Source organism: Oryzias latipes, chromosome 20 (genome assembly GCF_053564925.1).
Source record: "Oryzias latipes strain Hd-rR chromosome 20, Olatipes_Hd-rR_3.1".
Taxonomy (NCBI): domain Eukaryota; kingdom Metazoa; phylum Chordata; class Actinopteri; order Beloniformes; family Adrianichthyidae; genus Oryzias; species Oryzias latipes.
In genome coordinates, this window is record NC_136256.1 from 4,484,291 (window position 1) to 4,499,448 (window position 15,158).

Here is a 15,158-nt window from a genome sequence, read left to right on the forward strand (position 1 = left end):
TGCTATTTGTCTGTAAAGTTTTTGAATTTTTACATTTTTTGGGCATCTTCCAGTGAAGTCAATGATAAACTGATGATTGTCTCATTTCTTCAGAGCCTAAGTTCATCTGTTTTTTTTGTTTTTTTTATTGTCATTCGTTCAAGCTTTGAAGCTGGTGGAGATGCTTGGTATCCATGAACAAACCTAACGTCTTCAGCAGGTCCAGCTTTGAAAGAAATCATTTTAAATCAGTCGATTTTTCTAATCTATGGGCGGATTTCCCCTCAAGGCCAATGGCCCCCTCATGTCAGCATTGATCATTTCACCAATGGAAGTTTTATTTTGCTTTAGTTTATATTTAGTTTTCTAAATCCCGTACAAACATGAAAAAGGAATCTGTGTTAAAAGTTGTAAATTAAACTGAATTCTGACTCATGACTAATCTGTGGACCTTCGGGAATTAGGCCGTTTTATTCAGCTAATGGATGTTCAGATGGAATCTGACAGTAAAAAGTTTGAATTCCATCAGCTGGGGGGCAATATTGGTTATTAAAGCACTTGGAATGAGGACTGCGGGACTGAAACTCTCAGGGACCATGAATGTTGCGGTGGATTTAGCATATTAAGGATTCATCCCACAGTTCCTCTGAATCCCTCAGCCCGATTCTCTCTGGTTGGACCAGACTGCAGCCCTGCTTCCTACTGGTTCTGAAGGTCCAGTATGACCCCTTTCACCTCCCCTCCATCTGAGGAGGTGGCCCCACCCTCCTCTTGCCTCTCCTCTGCGGCCTCCTTCTCATCGTCCTCCTCCTCCTCCTCCTCCCCCCGCTCTACAGGTGAGGACACTACGTCATGCAGGAAGGTGAAGAAGCCATAGATCCAATCAGAGCCCTCCTCTGCTAAAATATTAAGAATCTCTTCGAGCGACTCGGCATTCGCACCGCCGCCATCTTTGGTCAGGCCTGACGAGAGAGATGAAGAGAGAAAACAAGAGGGAAGAGAGGAAATTGGATTGAAGAGGGGCGACGCACAAAAGAGAGGGAGGTTGTGGTTGTAAATTATATGAGAGAATGGGAAGAGGATAAGAGAAACAGACGAATGGAAGGGGGATGGAAGTGTGGAACTTAAATAAAAGCAGGAAATGTAAAGGAAGTTGACAAGAAAAGAGAGACATAATGAGTCAAAGAGGAAGAACAGGCATTAAAAAGCATTTTTCTCTCTGCCTCGCTTTCGTCAGGTGATCAGTTTCTTATTATTTCTCACTGGACTTCATCACTTCCCGCAGACACCAACAGCCAATACGACCAAAGTATTTATACAGATATGGCTCCCAGGAAGCTCCAGTGGCTCCTGATAAACACTTCACTTGTGAAAACCAAGTGTACAAAAAAAGTCTGAAGCAAAAAGGTGAAAGAACTGAAGATCTTAGAGGCTTCAGAATTATGAAATCCTGCTCCAAAGAGCAGAGAAAAACTGACATGAGCTGGTTTTCAGAGTCGCAGAACGGATGCAGACGGGTCCAACATCAGAATATCTACATCTGAAAGATTGTGAAGCTGCGCCGCTCACATGACACTACACGACGCCAACGCTGCATTTAAATGGCCAAAGTTTGACTTAAAGTGACGTTTTTTTGCTACACTGTATAAAAAAGTAAAAACATATCTATCAGGTTGTACTTTTTTTATCTTAGTCAGCATTTCTGTCTGCCAATTCCTGGGTTGAGGGTCCAACTTCACGATTTGGGCAAAGCACCCTATAATGTCTGTTGTTAGGAGAAACCCATAAAAGCTTCTTGTAAAATGTCTTTTCTGATAAATATGTGGCTCTGTTTTCTCAAAGTCATGGCCTTCAGCTCAACCTGAACCCGCTTGGATGTTCCCTCCAGGAGAGGACTGAGACTTCCCCTCCGAATGAATGAGTTTGGGTCCTTGAGTTCTGTTCACGGGAGCTTAAAGGATGGAGATGAGGCTGAAAAGACAGATTAGAGCTGGGCTACTTGGTTTTAGTGAACAGAAACATTTTCATGTTCAGACGGGGAATTATTCTCCTGTAGAGATGAGATAGTCTGGCACCTCAGTTAAGCTGAAAATGGAGCAGAATGGAGGTGGTTGGTGAGGATGCACTCAAAAAGTCTTAAGAGGGATTCTTACTCTGCCAGTAGCAAATCATTTGTTCTTACTGGGCTGTAAAAACAAGCAAACAAGAAGAACGATCTCTGATCAGAACTTTTTATGCTTCACATGACGCTGGAAGGCAGAACTCCTATTGACTCAGGTAATAATCTTTATTACTATTTCTGACTTCTGAAGAAGTTGTTAGTATAAAATACTAGCATGGTCACAGGTCAAACATCAACGATGTCTTGAAGTGGAGTCATGACATCTGGATTAAAGATTAAGACCAAGTTGGATGAGTGGTGAAACTATTCAAGACAGAAGATTTTCAGCCCAGGTGCCATGACTCAACTGGAAGACAACCTTCAACAGCAACAATGCCAGAAGTCTGCAGGCAAAAGGTTTCCAGGCAGAAACCATGTCCTGGTTCTTCTGAAAACGTAAAGGAACACATCATCTGTAGTGATCCGGTTAGAGCACAGATGCAGAATGGGAACCCTTTTGTTGTGGGCGTGCAGAAAGTGAGGAAGAACATCTGAAGCAGTGTTTGGTTGAGGTTGTGGTTTGAGCTTCTGGATTGTATTAGGACAACAATCATGAGTTTAGAGATCACTGCTGGCTACGTTTGTGACCCTCAGCTGTTAAACACAGCTGACGAGCTGAACACACTTTCAACACAGATGTTTGCTTTGGTTCAACTCCCTGTCTGCTTCATTCAGGCCTGTTATGTTCTGCCACTGATCATCATCCATTAAAAAAGTGTTTTCCACTGTCAACCTCATCAGTCGGGGTTCTTTGGTGAAAAAACTGCAGAGCTCAACAGGGAAGTAAGTAAAAAGTACTTGCCGAGCAGAACTTTAGCATCTTCCACATCGAAGTCTCCATCTCCGTCTGAGTCGTAGGCCTTCAGTTTACCTGCATGAGGAAGACAAGGGGATGAAGGATTTCTGCAAAGCTGAGGAACTGTTCACTTCTGTTCATGTGAGTGAAAAGCTCTGGGAAATTTTGAAAATGACTCTCTGTACTGGGAGAACAAACACCGTACACGCCTGTCACATTCATTACATGCATAGCAGACAGAGATTAGGATCATGATAACAAAATATAATATAAATATCAGCTTCTTCTAACTAAAAGACCTCACAACCTGCAATGAGATCTGCTCTCATCAACAATGAGGCCGACTGTTCAACAGCAGATGGTGCTCGTTCTCCAGTCAGAAAATATTAAAACCAACAAATGAAAAAGAAAACAGCTAATCATGATAATGACATTTAGGAGAAAAATACTTTGTCTTCAACCAACTGCATAACAGTCAGAGGAAGAGTAGAGCTGTGAAGCTTCAGCTCCATCATCATGACCGTCATTACCATGACGATGAAAAACCGCTGTGGGGCATTTAAAAGTAGTTTTCGTATATGTGCAATAAAGTTCATAGTGTCTGTATTATTAACTGACTTCTTGGTTCTTTTGTTGTCAGACGTGAAAACACAACCCGTGTCTGACCACAAAAGAACCAAGAACTCACCTACTTTTTACTCTGGATCCAACACAATTTAAAAACTAATGCATCTGTAATTTTCTGATTTGTTCCATGTAGAACTCAGGGAGGCGGAGAGAAGCCGATGCTTCTCTTCTTTAGAGGAAGAATCAACCAAGCGTGCCTGTGCAAGACAAGGGCTCAAACTTCAAGACAGCAAAGAACTGCCTGAAACCCGTTTAGCAACATCACCTAAAGAGGAAGGATGTGGTGTGAGTGATGTCTGTCAGACAGCTGAAAAAGGAGACAAGAAACCCCCCACAAAATGTCCCTTAGCAGGATTAAAGCGTAAACTTGACAAATCCTTTCTGCTTCTGTGCACTGAAGATAAATCCTCTTTTAGTGTCGATGCAGCACGAAACCGAAAACACGATCGTCTGATCAAATCTACTGCTTTAGAATGGATGAAACAATGCATCATATTTGTCTGCCGTAAATTAAAATCATCCTACATTCACTACTCTTAGTGCTGGTGTTCCACAGGGGTCTGCACTGGGACACATTCGTTTTTATTTTTGACCAGAACTTGTTTGTTTAAATCAACATGCAAACTAGATCAACCTTCTGTTCTGTGTTTTATGTTCACAGTCAAGATTAACATTCCCCGTGTGACTGAATTTGCATTATTTGTGCTGACTGTGTGCCATACTCCAGTCCATACTGCCAACAGAAATCCCTCTTTGTTGGTCATATTGACAGTTGCAGCAGTTCGCTCATGCCGACAGATGAAAAAGTTGCACTGAAAGTTACAGAAATCTTAATTTCAGTGACGGTTCCAAACAAACAAACAAACAAGCAAAAAAACAAACAAACAAGGCAAAATACATTCACTGAAATGGCAGACAATCCTTCAGATTTAAACTGTCATTCCTGTTCATGAAGAGATAAAAATAACTGATTATTCACTCTCCTAATCCTTTAGAATTGATATCTTTCCTACCTTCAAATCATGCTAACATTAATTCATTTCCTTCTTCTGTGCTTGTTTGTGTTTTTCTGAACATCACACGTTGCAAAAGCTTATCTTATCTTCTTTCAAAGCTTCACTTTGACTTATCAGTTAGTTTTTGTTATTGTAAATATAAAAACAAACTATTTTAATGTAGTTTGGTAAAAAGAAAAACATTAAATACCTTTGAGTTCCAAATTTAACTTTTATTTTGAAAAGAAGATAAGGATGTTACAGGAGGACAGCCTCACAGGTTTGGAGCTTTAGAGGAAGTCCCACTATCAGAAGAGCATCCTACATTTTTCTCCTTTTTTTCATTCCACTGACTTTAAAAAGTTCCAGAGTGACAATCAACCAAACCGAGAGACAGTAAAACGATGGATGAGATTGTATCAGTTTAGAGCTTTACTTTACCTTGTAGAACTTCAGAAAAGTTCAATCGAAACTCCTGAGCTTTGGCTGCATGCAAAGATGGACAAAGAGGAGGAGAAGGAAGGAGGGAAGAGGAGAAGGAGGGATGAAAACAGACAAGCCAGGAGATGTTAAAGCAAAAGCAGGTTCAATCATTGAATCAGAAATCAGCATGGAGGATCTCTGCATCCATGCTTTACATCTGTTTTGAAGTTACATGCTTTTATTGTGAAGGAAGAAATTATGCATCACATTTTCCCAAATGGATTTACTACTGTAGACTATTAAATGCAACAGATTGTTGAGATGAGCAGATACTGCATCGCCTACTGATGCACATTTAGAAGCAAAATAAAAACAATAAAAGAAAAGATGCATCTAAAAAATAGTTTTAGATTCACTAAAGTTGTCAGATGATAAGTAAAGAGGCACCAGGGCTCCTTCGAAAAAGACATTTTTAATCTCAATAGGACTTCCCCAGTTAAATAGCGGTAAAAAAAAAAATCTGGACCAATATTTGTTTTTTTGAAGGTCGTCGTCAATAAAAAGGGCGAGTCTGAACCAGCAGATTCTCTGCTTTGTCTCCACTCTGTCCCAGTTTTTGTTCTACTGGTCGATGACTCTCACAAAGCGGTTTCCTTTTCTCCTCAGAATCTGAATCGAGAACGCAAAATCAAGGTTCTGCGACTACAGTAAATAAACAAGACGATCAATGAATGTCCAGACACATTTTTGTGATGGAGGCTGTCAGCTGTTCCAGCCACAGAGCCGTGAGACTCAATGTCTTTACAGTCTGACGTCATTTCAAAACCAGCAGTAATACAGAAGAAAAATGTAATCCCTTTGAAATAACAAACATCAACACTCAGGGTTATATTAAAGTAGAATTTTTCCTTTTCAGCAAAATTATTGAAGACCCATGAATAACAATCGACCTAATCGATGAATCGATTTCTATTCCTACAATCCATTTAGATCCATCTGTCTGAGGCAAGTTGTTCATCAAATCGATTTATAGCATTATAAAAAAAAAAAAATTATAACTGATTTTGGAAAATACCATCTGGAGGATTATTTTATCACTATAATGTAAAAACGAGGAAGTGCATCAAGTGGTCAACACACGTTTGTTCACCTTCAGGGGCGTCACAGTGAATCAGCTTTCACTGATCCACAAAGGCAGAGATTTTTACTCCGGATTCCTTTCCTGACACATCCCTGTATTTTATCCGGGCTGGGGACCGGCACAGGGAGACACAGACCCTGGCCCCTCTACGGCTACAAAGTTAGAGAGTAGTGTGAAGGGTCTTGCCCAAAAACCCACACTGCATGAAACTTGTTGTGCCTTCTGGGAGTTGAACCCCAACTTCTCATGTGCCAGTCCTGCACACAGCCAACTGAGCAGCAAACTGAGTAGCCTTTTTCCGACTTCCGGGACAAGGCTACTCAGTCTCCCCCAGTGGTCATTCAGGGACTGGACATCGAGAGGGTGGATGTGTACAAGTACCTGGGTGTTCACATCAACAACAAACCGGACTGGTCAGACAACACAAGGGTCCTGCACACGAAGGGCCAGAGTCGCCTCCATCTCCTTAGGAGACGGAGGTCCTTTGGTGTCTGTAGGCCGCTACTCAAGACCTTCTATGAGACTGTCGTTGCATCAGCAACTTTCTATGCTGTCGTCTGTTGATGTGGAGGAATCAATGAAAGGGACAAAAAGAAGCTGGACAAGCTGGTCAAGAGTGCTAGCTCTGTCCTGGGTTGTCCCCTGGACCCAGTGGACTCTGTAAGTGAGAGGAGGATGCTGGCCAGGCTGTCCAGCATCCGGAACAACCCCTCTCACCCTCTGTATGCGACGGTGAGGACTAAGAGTAGCTCATTCAGCCAGAGACTGCTGCACCCCCAGTGCAAGAAGGAACGCTACCGGAGGTCCTTCATCCCAACAGCAGTCAGACTATACAACAACATGGTCTAGGACTGTTGAAACCGCTGCTGCTATTTATTGCCTTATTTAATCCGTTATTTATGACCTGTACTTTTACTTCCACCTTGTATTATCACTATATTTATTCTTACTCATTGCTACTTTGTTTTTCATACTTTTCCAACTGCTATTCTTGTTGTTTTTGGCTGCTGTGACAACCTAATTTCCCTCCGGGGATCAATAAAGTCCTATCTTATCATTTATCTTATCTTATCTTATTTCATCTTAAACAGATCCGTCCATCATTCCAGTCCAATGTGTGGAAAGATTTTGAAGTCCTGTGACCATCCAGTGTCTAGAATGTTCTAAGAATGTTCCCTTTGGATTCTTTGGATGTGGAAAAACAACAGTGGTGAACTTTAGGAAACTAACATGTGAATGGATTTGACATTCATTCTAGTTTACTTGGTCGTTTGGACACAGATTTCATTTCCACTTGATGATCTGGAAGAAATCCAAGAATCTGGAAAACTTCACTGTTCAGTAGCAGGAATTTCTGTCTGAGTCTCACTGCTGGAAGTTTGGATGAAGATGTTCTGGATCCATTTGAGGTCAGAGAATCGGATCATTTAAAGTTAACCAAAATCGACTATTAATCATATCAACAACCACAAATTATGATGTGAATTGAGCGGTTGTTTGAATTTGAATCCTTACACTATAAAAGGCTTAAATTTAACTTTTATTTCCATTCAAAGATGCTCGTTTACTTTTATTTTGAAGACAGTTTTTTTTGTTTTATTTGTTCTTTTCATGTTGCTTTGATAAACCAAAGGACTGGCAGATGCAAGCCAACCAGCTGTGCTGAACTATCCTCATTTATTCGCTTCACATGCCGTTTTTTTGGGTTGGTGCAGCACACGTCAGCCTAGAACGTTTGAAAAATTCTCAACCCCGATTGTCTACGGGCAGAACACAAATCCTGCAGGAAAAACTGCAAACTAAGCACAACTAAAATGCTTTTATGATGATTTCCATCCACTTTTAGATGCATCAGTACAGAAATGACCTGCCTGAGTTCTGTCTTTGTCAGCCAATCAATAACAACCGTAACCTTGAGCCTCACAGTGAAGGAGCGCCCATCTCTGATCAAACAGCTGCACTGACCCGTTCAGAGAAAACAACCAGAACTCCACTTTCCACACATCACTGTGACATAAGCTGTTATCAGCACACTGCAGGCGTGTTTTTGCAGCTTAGTAATACGCTTAAGAATGTTATCAGAGGGAAAAGGGACCAACAATCGACAAAACACCAATTGTTTTATTCTGTTACTTAACAAGAAATGAAAGTTTGTGGTTTATCTGGACAGAGGACGTGTCATCAGCTGTTGTCAAATCGCCTTGTAAGCTGTGAGGACCTGACAGTAATGTTCAAGTTCTAAGACACGGGACATGCACCAGAACCAGACCAGAACCTGCTGCTTCTGCAAGGGACCAGCCCAGACTGACAGGCAGCAGCCTTTTCTCAGGTTTCTGTGAGTAAATCTGACATTTAGCTCTCTGAATGTCACTGAAGAGAGTTTAAATAAAGTTTGAAGTTAGAAACAGCAAACATAACCACATTGTCTACTGTTAGAGGACAGTTTTGGTGGCTTTACTACAGAGTTTGAGTCGTTAAGACAAACTGGACCCTGTGGGGGGTCCAGGGGGGTCAAGCTGAATTAGCTCGAGATGCTGAAGAAAGCGTGTTCTCAGGGTCCTGGTACCACTGAGGATTTACGCCTGTAGGGCCTCACTAAGGTGATTCCGCTGCAGCCAAATCACCAAAATGTACAGAGATGAGATTGTGCAGACAGGAAATCATGAGGAAGAGGGGAAGCGAAAGGAATGTATTACGTTTTCAAGATAAAATGGTTCCTGTTGCAGAACGGAAACCGATCAGTTCAGCTTCTCTACCGCGACAAAGCTCTTCAGCTAGCGCTACAAGCCATAGCTGTGGGCCGTGTGTGCAACACTGTAACAGAGGTCATTTCATCTGTGGGGTTTAAAGAGGGCTCGTCATCCCTTCATGATGCAAATCCTTATTATTTTCAAAGAAGTTCAGCTTCCCCATCTCAGTCTTTTTCTTGTACCTTTGTGACTTCATCTTTCTATTCAACTGATCTGCGTTCTCACCAATCACACTGTCATAGTCCACAATGTCCAAGTAGACCACCGCCATGGAGCTCCACACTCCCAGCAGAGCCAGGACCGCCAACCACGTGAACAGGGAGTACTTGGCAGCTCCGCCCCTCTCCCCTTCTGGTCTCTGTCCATTCTTGCTCTCCACCGGCGCCGTCTTTCCTTCTGCAGACACAGAAACACAGATCAGGACTGAAGCCCATCTGTTGACTGAAAAAGCAGTTTTAGGTCAGTCGGTGTTAAAGGCTCCGGCTTTAAAAAAAAGTGTCAGTTCTGTCAGGGGGACACAGGCTCCCTGAGCTCTGCGTCCCCCTTTAGGTCATCAGTGGAAACTGTCTCCAGAGTTATAAACACACTACATCTCCACTACACAGTTTGTAGTTGCCACACACTTTCATTTGCACTCACTCAGTCACAGTGTATCTAAGCACTGCACTGTGCTGAGCTCAGTGTGAAGTGTTGTCTGTGCCGCTCTGCCTGCATTGCCTGATCTTCTGTTTCCTGACCTTGCTTTGTCTCTGACTCCGTTTGCCTGCCGCCTGCCCCGACTCTCGTCTGGATCCTGAGAGTTTCCTCTCTGATGAAGTCTTATTTAGCTGAGTCCTGATTTAGCTGAGCTAATAAACCTGCTGCACTTGGAACCAGCCGTCTGCTCCTTTCTGATCCACGTGCAGACAAATAGATCCATGTGCATCTTTGTGAATTTCTGATGAATTCCTGCCGCTCTGCAGAAAACATGTCCTAGAAGATGTTTTGAGTGGGATTTAAATGTCTAAACAGGAACGCCTGAATGCTATGGAAGCGATGCTGTAGCATAAATAAAAAGAAAAGTCAAAACCAGAAATGCTTTTTCATTTTCAAAATGAAGCTGCATTTTTTGACTAAAAATTAAAATAAAAAAGCAGTCCACCAAAATGCTTTTTCATTTCCTTCCTCAACACTGCTTATACTGTCACTTAATTAAAATTAAAATGGTATTTGACATTTCATTTTCAAGACATTCGTTCTCTAGTAAATGTGTAGCATAATTCATTTAGAAATGTCTAATTTGACAATTAAAATGGATAAATAGAAATGCTTTTTCATTTTCAAAATGTAATTGCATCAAATGACTCAGAATTAAAATTAAAAGGCAATATTTCAAAATGCTTTTTCCTTTTCTACTTAAAAACTGTTTATTCTGTGTCATAATTAAAACGAAAATGCAAAGAGGGGATTGCATTTGCATTTTCACATCCACCCTGGGAACCTTGTCTCAATATTCATTTAGAAAAAGCATTTCCAGAGGGGGGGGGGGGCTATGACGTCACTGCTTTTTCATTTTAATTTTGAGTCAAAAAAATGCAGCTTCATTTTGAAAATGAAAAAGCATTTCTATTAATCCACTTTAATTGTCAAATTAGACATTTCTAAATGAATTATGCTACACATTTACCAGAGAATTAAGTGACAGAATAAGCAGTGTTGAGGAAGGAAATGAAAAAGCATATTGACGGATTGCTTTTTTATTTTAATTTTGAGTCAAAAAATGCAGCTTCATTTTGAAAATGAAAAAGCATTTCTATTAATCCACTTTAATTGTCAAATTAGACATTTCTAAATGAATTATGCTACACATTTACCAGAGAATTAAGTGACAGAATAAGCAGTGTTGAGGAAGGAAATGAAAAAGCATATTGACGGATTGCTTTTTTATTTTAATTTTGAGTCAAAAAATGCAGCTTCATTTTGAAAATGAAAAAGCATTTCGGGTTTTGACTTTGCTTTTTATTTATGCTTCAGAATCGCTCCCATAGAATGCAACCACACAGTCAAAATTGTCTGTAGGGTCAGTTTTATCTGACACACTGCTTTAATGAAAAACCGCAGCAGATATTTGGGATCTTCAGGTTTGAGTTGACACAAGAAATGAAGTTTTGCTGCTGATGTGAGGAATTGCAAACAGAGAAGAGCGCAGTGACACATTTAGTTTGGTTTTGTCTTTGTGTCATCTTTAGCAGGAATCACAGCAACCCGATCTGACCTCTGACCTTGGTCCCATGTTTAATCAAACTCTTGCACTTTGATAATGGACAAGGACAGGTTGCATGGATCGGTGCAGATCGACTGGTGTGAGTGGACTCTAAAGAAGGGTGAAAGGTGAAGGAGGGAGAGGTTGCTTTGTTGATGCAGGATGCCCCCCAAAATAGGGTGCAGTCAAAGAGAGAAACAGCAGCTGCTGCAGGACAAATGAATCATCCGTCTGCTTTTGGAATGGCCCTTTAAGGGCTCTCCGTTGGGTGGTGGTGGCATCAGAAGCGGGTGGAGCTGAGCTCTTCTGCAGAAAGGAGGTCTTCTGTGCAGTTTGATGTTTGTCCTGACATGGACCTGCTCAGAGCGGACAGATGTTTGGACAGACGTGACGGAAACCAGGCGCCTTGGCTCCAACAGTTGGTACCAATATAAATAATGCGATGCTGCGTAACTAAAGAACAGCCGGTGATCAGCATCCTGACCATGCAGGAGCAGCAGAGAAACAGATTTCAGAATAAATGACACGAGTGGGACGGAAGTTCACATCGATCCTCATTAAGGTCCTACTTTGATCTATTTTCAAAGTGTTCCCAGTGGTCTTTTAGTAATGATTATGTTGTTTTTAGCCCAAATCAAAAAACTTTTGTTTTTTTCTGGGACATAGTTTCTGCAGAGAACAGGAGTTCATTAGATCAGAATGGAGCGGAGCAGGAAGCCTGTGACCTGCTGATTGTAGTTTCTAGGTAACAACCAAGCTTTTTCAAACTGTGTTTTTTGTCTGCTCCTTATTCAGCACAATTTGAATAATGAAATACTCAGAAACACAATTTTAATCTCAACACTGATGGGATTCAAACTAAAACCATGTTTATGTTTCTCAAGCTCACCATCATTTTATTTAATTTATTGTAGGTTTAAAAAGCTCGCATCCGACTAAAACCAAACAATCCTCAGCAACACTTGAAGTGAAAATCTCTCATCATAACCAGAACAAATCAAAGAGTTGGTGCAGTGGAGCAGAACTTCACCCGTCTGCTTCAAACCAGACGTTCATTAGAGGCTTCGACTGTGAAAATCCACGACAGGAAGCAGTTTGTTTGGGTTATAACCATTGACTGGATATGCCAACTTGATCCAGTCAGTGTGACATCATCCATAGAAAATAAAAATTCAGGCTCCAACCAAATAGTCATTTCAGTCGCCATTTTTTCTCAATACGGACACCGCAATGTTGGAGCCAGACGTCAGTAAGCAGTGATTGGTTTGAGTCATTGCTTCCATGGCAACCCCTTTCACCAATCAGGAGAGAGCCTTTTGGAAGGCCACACCCCTACCACGTGAGAGCGGGCTCGGGAGAATCTGTCAAACGTTTTGAGCTTTGGACACAAGACAACCTACTTTTATTGATGAATCAGATTAGTCGGTTCAGAACTTGCATAACTTGCGCTACGAAAAAGTATAATGAAAAAAAAAAAAGGATTATCAAGAAGAAAAAAGTATCAGATCTAGAAAGGTTCTTCTGACCAGAAGAATGACTGAGTAACAGCTGTTTATTTCTCTGTAGACGTCTATGGGATTTCGGCTTCTTGGAGCCACTTCCTGTTTGGAACGCCAGGGGGAGGGGCCTCTGAGGTCAGTGGTTGTAACATGCAGAACTTCAAAGGTCAAGCGGAACACATTCAGAGATGCAGGAGGGAGCACCCATGATGCATTTCTCACACTGTTTGTCCAGAACAATCCATGCCTCAGCAGCTTTTATTGACCTTCCCTACCCGACTCCTGGACCTCAGCCTCCTGTTCCTTCAAGACCTCCTCCTCGGTGACGCCTCCTGAAGGAGCATCATGGCAGCTTTGATGGAAACCTCAAAGAACCACAGTAGAAGCTTCTTCTCAGACCTACCTGACTCCTGTATCAAAGGTTGCATTTCCTCTTCCTCCTCAGTGTACTCCTCCTCCTCCTCCTCCTGCAGCTGCTCAGTGTGAATCTCCTCTACAGGAGCAGCAGGAGGTGGGGAGGAGGAGTAGGAATTCTCATAGTGGCGGAATCGCTGCATGGACTTTCTGCTGCTTCAGAGAACCCCGGATACAACACAGCAGCTTCAGGAACAAATGAGGAGTTTTGTTTCAGAGGAGAGAATCAGGAGGAGTAACAGGAGGAGGGACGGATTGAGGACAAACAAAAACATGAAAAAGAACAAACGCCACAAAGTGAAGCCAAACACTGACCCGTATCAGTGGCAGAAAATGAGAAGAAAAGCAGAACAAAAGTATCCAGACTCCAGCAGGAGAAAGCCAGCTCCTCCCTCTTCCAAAGCCACAAAGATTGTGAGGCTCCTGAAAAGCCAGAACCTGATCCACACTATTATTAGAGCCGACAAAACCCTGTGAGGCCCTGTGAGTGGAGCGGATGCCAGAGAGGACAAACACACCAACAAGTAACCTTGACACTCGTCTTCTCACTGAACCAAGATCAAACTGGTTTTGAGGCTGCTTTATCCAGACCACGTTAGAAAAAAAACCCAAAAACAAACCATCCACCTCCTGCTACCGGAAGAACACACGCTGAGAGGAGCAGGCCCAAAAGATGACCTCCGAATGCAGGACAGGACAAGGAGGAGCTGCTGCTCTGCTGTTGGGGTTAGAAGGACAGTCTGGAGTGTATCTGAAGGTTCCACAGTGATGCTTTACCAAACCAAAGCTGTCTTAGAACCTGTTTTAGGTCTGCTGGTTTCTGTTCAAAGGTTGAAACGGAGAGAATGGAGAATGGGTGAAGCCCCAACGGGTTACTTGGTGATCTAACCTGGCATGGCTGCACACTCACGCCCATGCACGTTCACACCTACAAGCCCAATTCAGACCCACCGATTAACCTATGCAGCGTGTTTTTGGTATGTTGGAGAAACCCCACACCTGCATGAGGAGAACACGCAAACACCACACTAAGCTGGGATTCAAACCTGCACCTTTCTGTTGTGAAACCAGTGTCAAACACTACACCACAGCCTCTGCAAAAAGAAAAGCTCTAACAGGGTAAGACCTGATGAGACAACTCTCTGAACAAAGTGTCACACCTGTCAGGCCACCAGGAGGCCCCCCGCTTTACTGTGACGTCATATCAAAAATGATAACATAGCCCCGCCCCCCGATCATTAGGAAAACGCCAAACGTTTCACTTAAGGTCACTTCCAGAAAGCGTTCTGGTGAACCGGGGCTTAAACATGTATATGCAGGGAAATATCACTGAACACCGGGATGAAAACAAGCAGAAACTCTGCAAACATTTTTAAAAAGTTGAATTTCTTTTACGAGAGCAGGAGGAGGAGGAGGAGGCTAAGTTAGCTTAGCTCGGTTAAATGAAGGAGTGAAGAGGCGGGTTTAAGAGCATCTGTACTCCCACATGGGTCCGTCTGGTTCAGAATGAGGCTCTGACACATCTTCAGGCAAAATAACCCGAACAGGACCGCGTCAGACCAGTTCCAATCCGATCCGGTACGGTACCGTTCGGTTCTGGAGCACCGACGCCCCATGACCACATTTAGTCATCGCACAGAAAAGCGTCTTTCGGCCTGGACTAAACACACAGACTTCATCATTTAACCGTTATATTGGTTTGATGATGACGCAGGGACCGTGAAGGCAGCATCATCATCACCGTTGCTGGAGCTCTAAATCTGGATCAGAACCCAGACCCTGAAGGCAGCCTGTGTTCTGATCCAGATGAGCTTCAGCGTGTCTGCAAAAACAGTTCAGATGTGCAGACAAACACCAGCAGCTAAGGTTACTGACCTTTTCTGGAGTGGCTCTTTGCGTTCTTTCTCTGCGCCATTTCCTCGTAAACTTCCTGATGCGAGCTTCCCGGTCTTAGCAACTCTGACCCAAACACCGTCTCTGGTTCTGCCAGCGAACGGGAGCGACGCCACTGTGACCGGTTCCGCTTTCAAGCTAGTTCTCAAAACATTTAATCACGTCCTCATGGATACCAGCAAAGCCTGCTCCCTGGTTACGGCCGCCGCTTGTTTAGCCAATCAGAATGGTACATTTC

General features: G+C 42.7%; 1 protein-coding gene across 11 annotated transcripts in view; it reads right to left on the bottom strand.

The window, feature by feature from the left end:
• The window catches only part of unm_hu7910 (un-named hu7910), a 37,593-nt gene extending 22,435 nt beyond the window's left edge, over positions 1 to 15,158 (bottom strand). For 2 of the 11 annotated variants that reach the window (XM_078938891.1, XM_078938889.1), the window contains exons 1-5: positions 13,017 to 13,443; positions 12,880 to 12,945; positions 9,098 to 9,268; positions 5,000 to 5,044; positions 2,943 to 3,011 (exon numbers count right to left, since the gene is read on the bottom strand). In XM_078938891.1, coding sequence (XP_078795017.1) covers positions 2,943 to 3,011; positions 5,000 to 5,044; positions 9,098 to 9,268; positions 12,880 to 12,945; positions 13,017 to 13,170 — 505 coding nt within the window. In that variant the 5' untranslated portion in view covers positions 13,171 to 13,443. Of the gene's footprint in view, positions 1 to 2,942; positions 3,012 to 4,999; positions 5,045 to 9,097; positions 9,269 to 12,879; positions 12,946 to 13,016; positions 13,444 to 14,902 lie in introns of those variants that run through there. The other 9 variants (XM_078938893.1, XM_020712606.3, XM_078938894.1 and 6 more) reach the window with 6 other exon arrangements.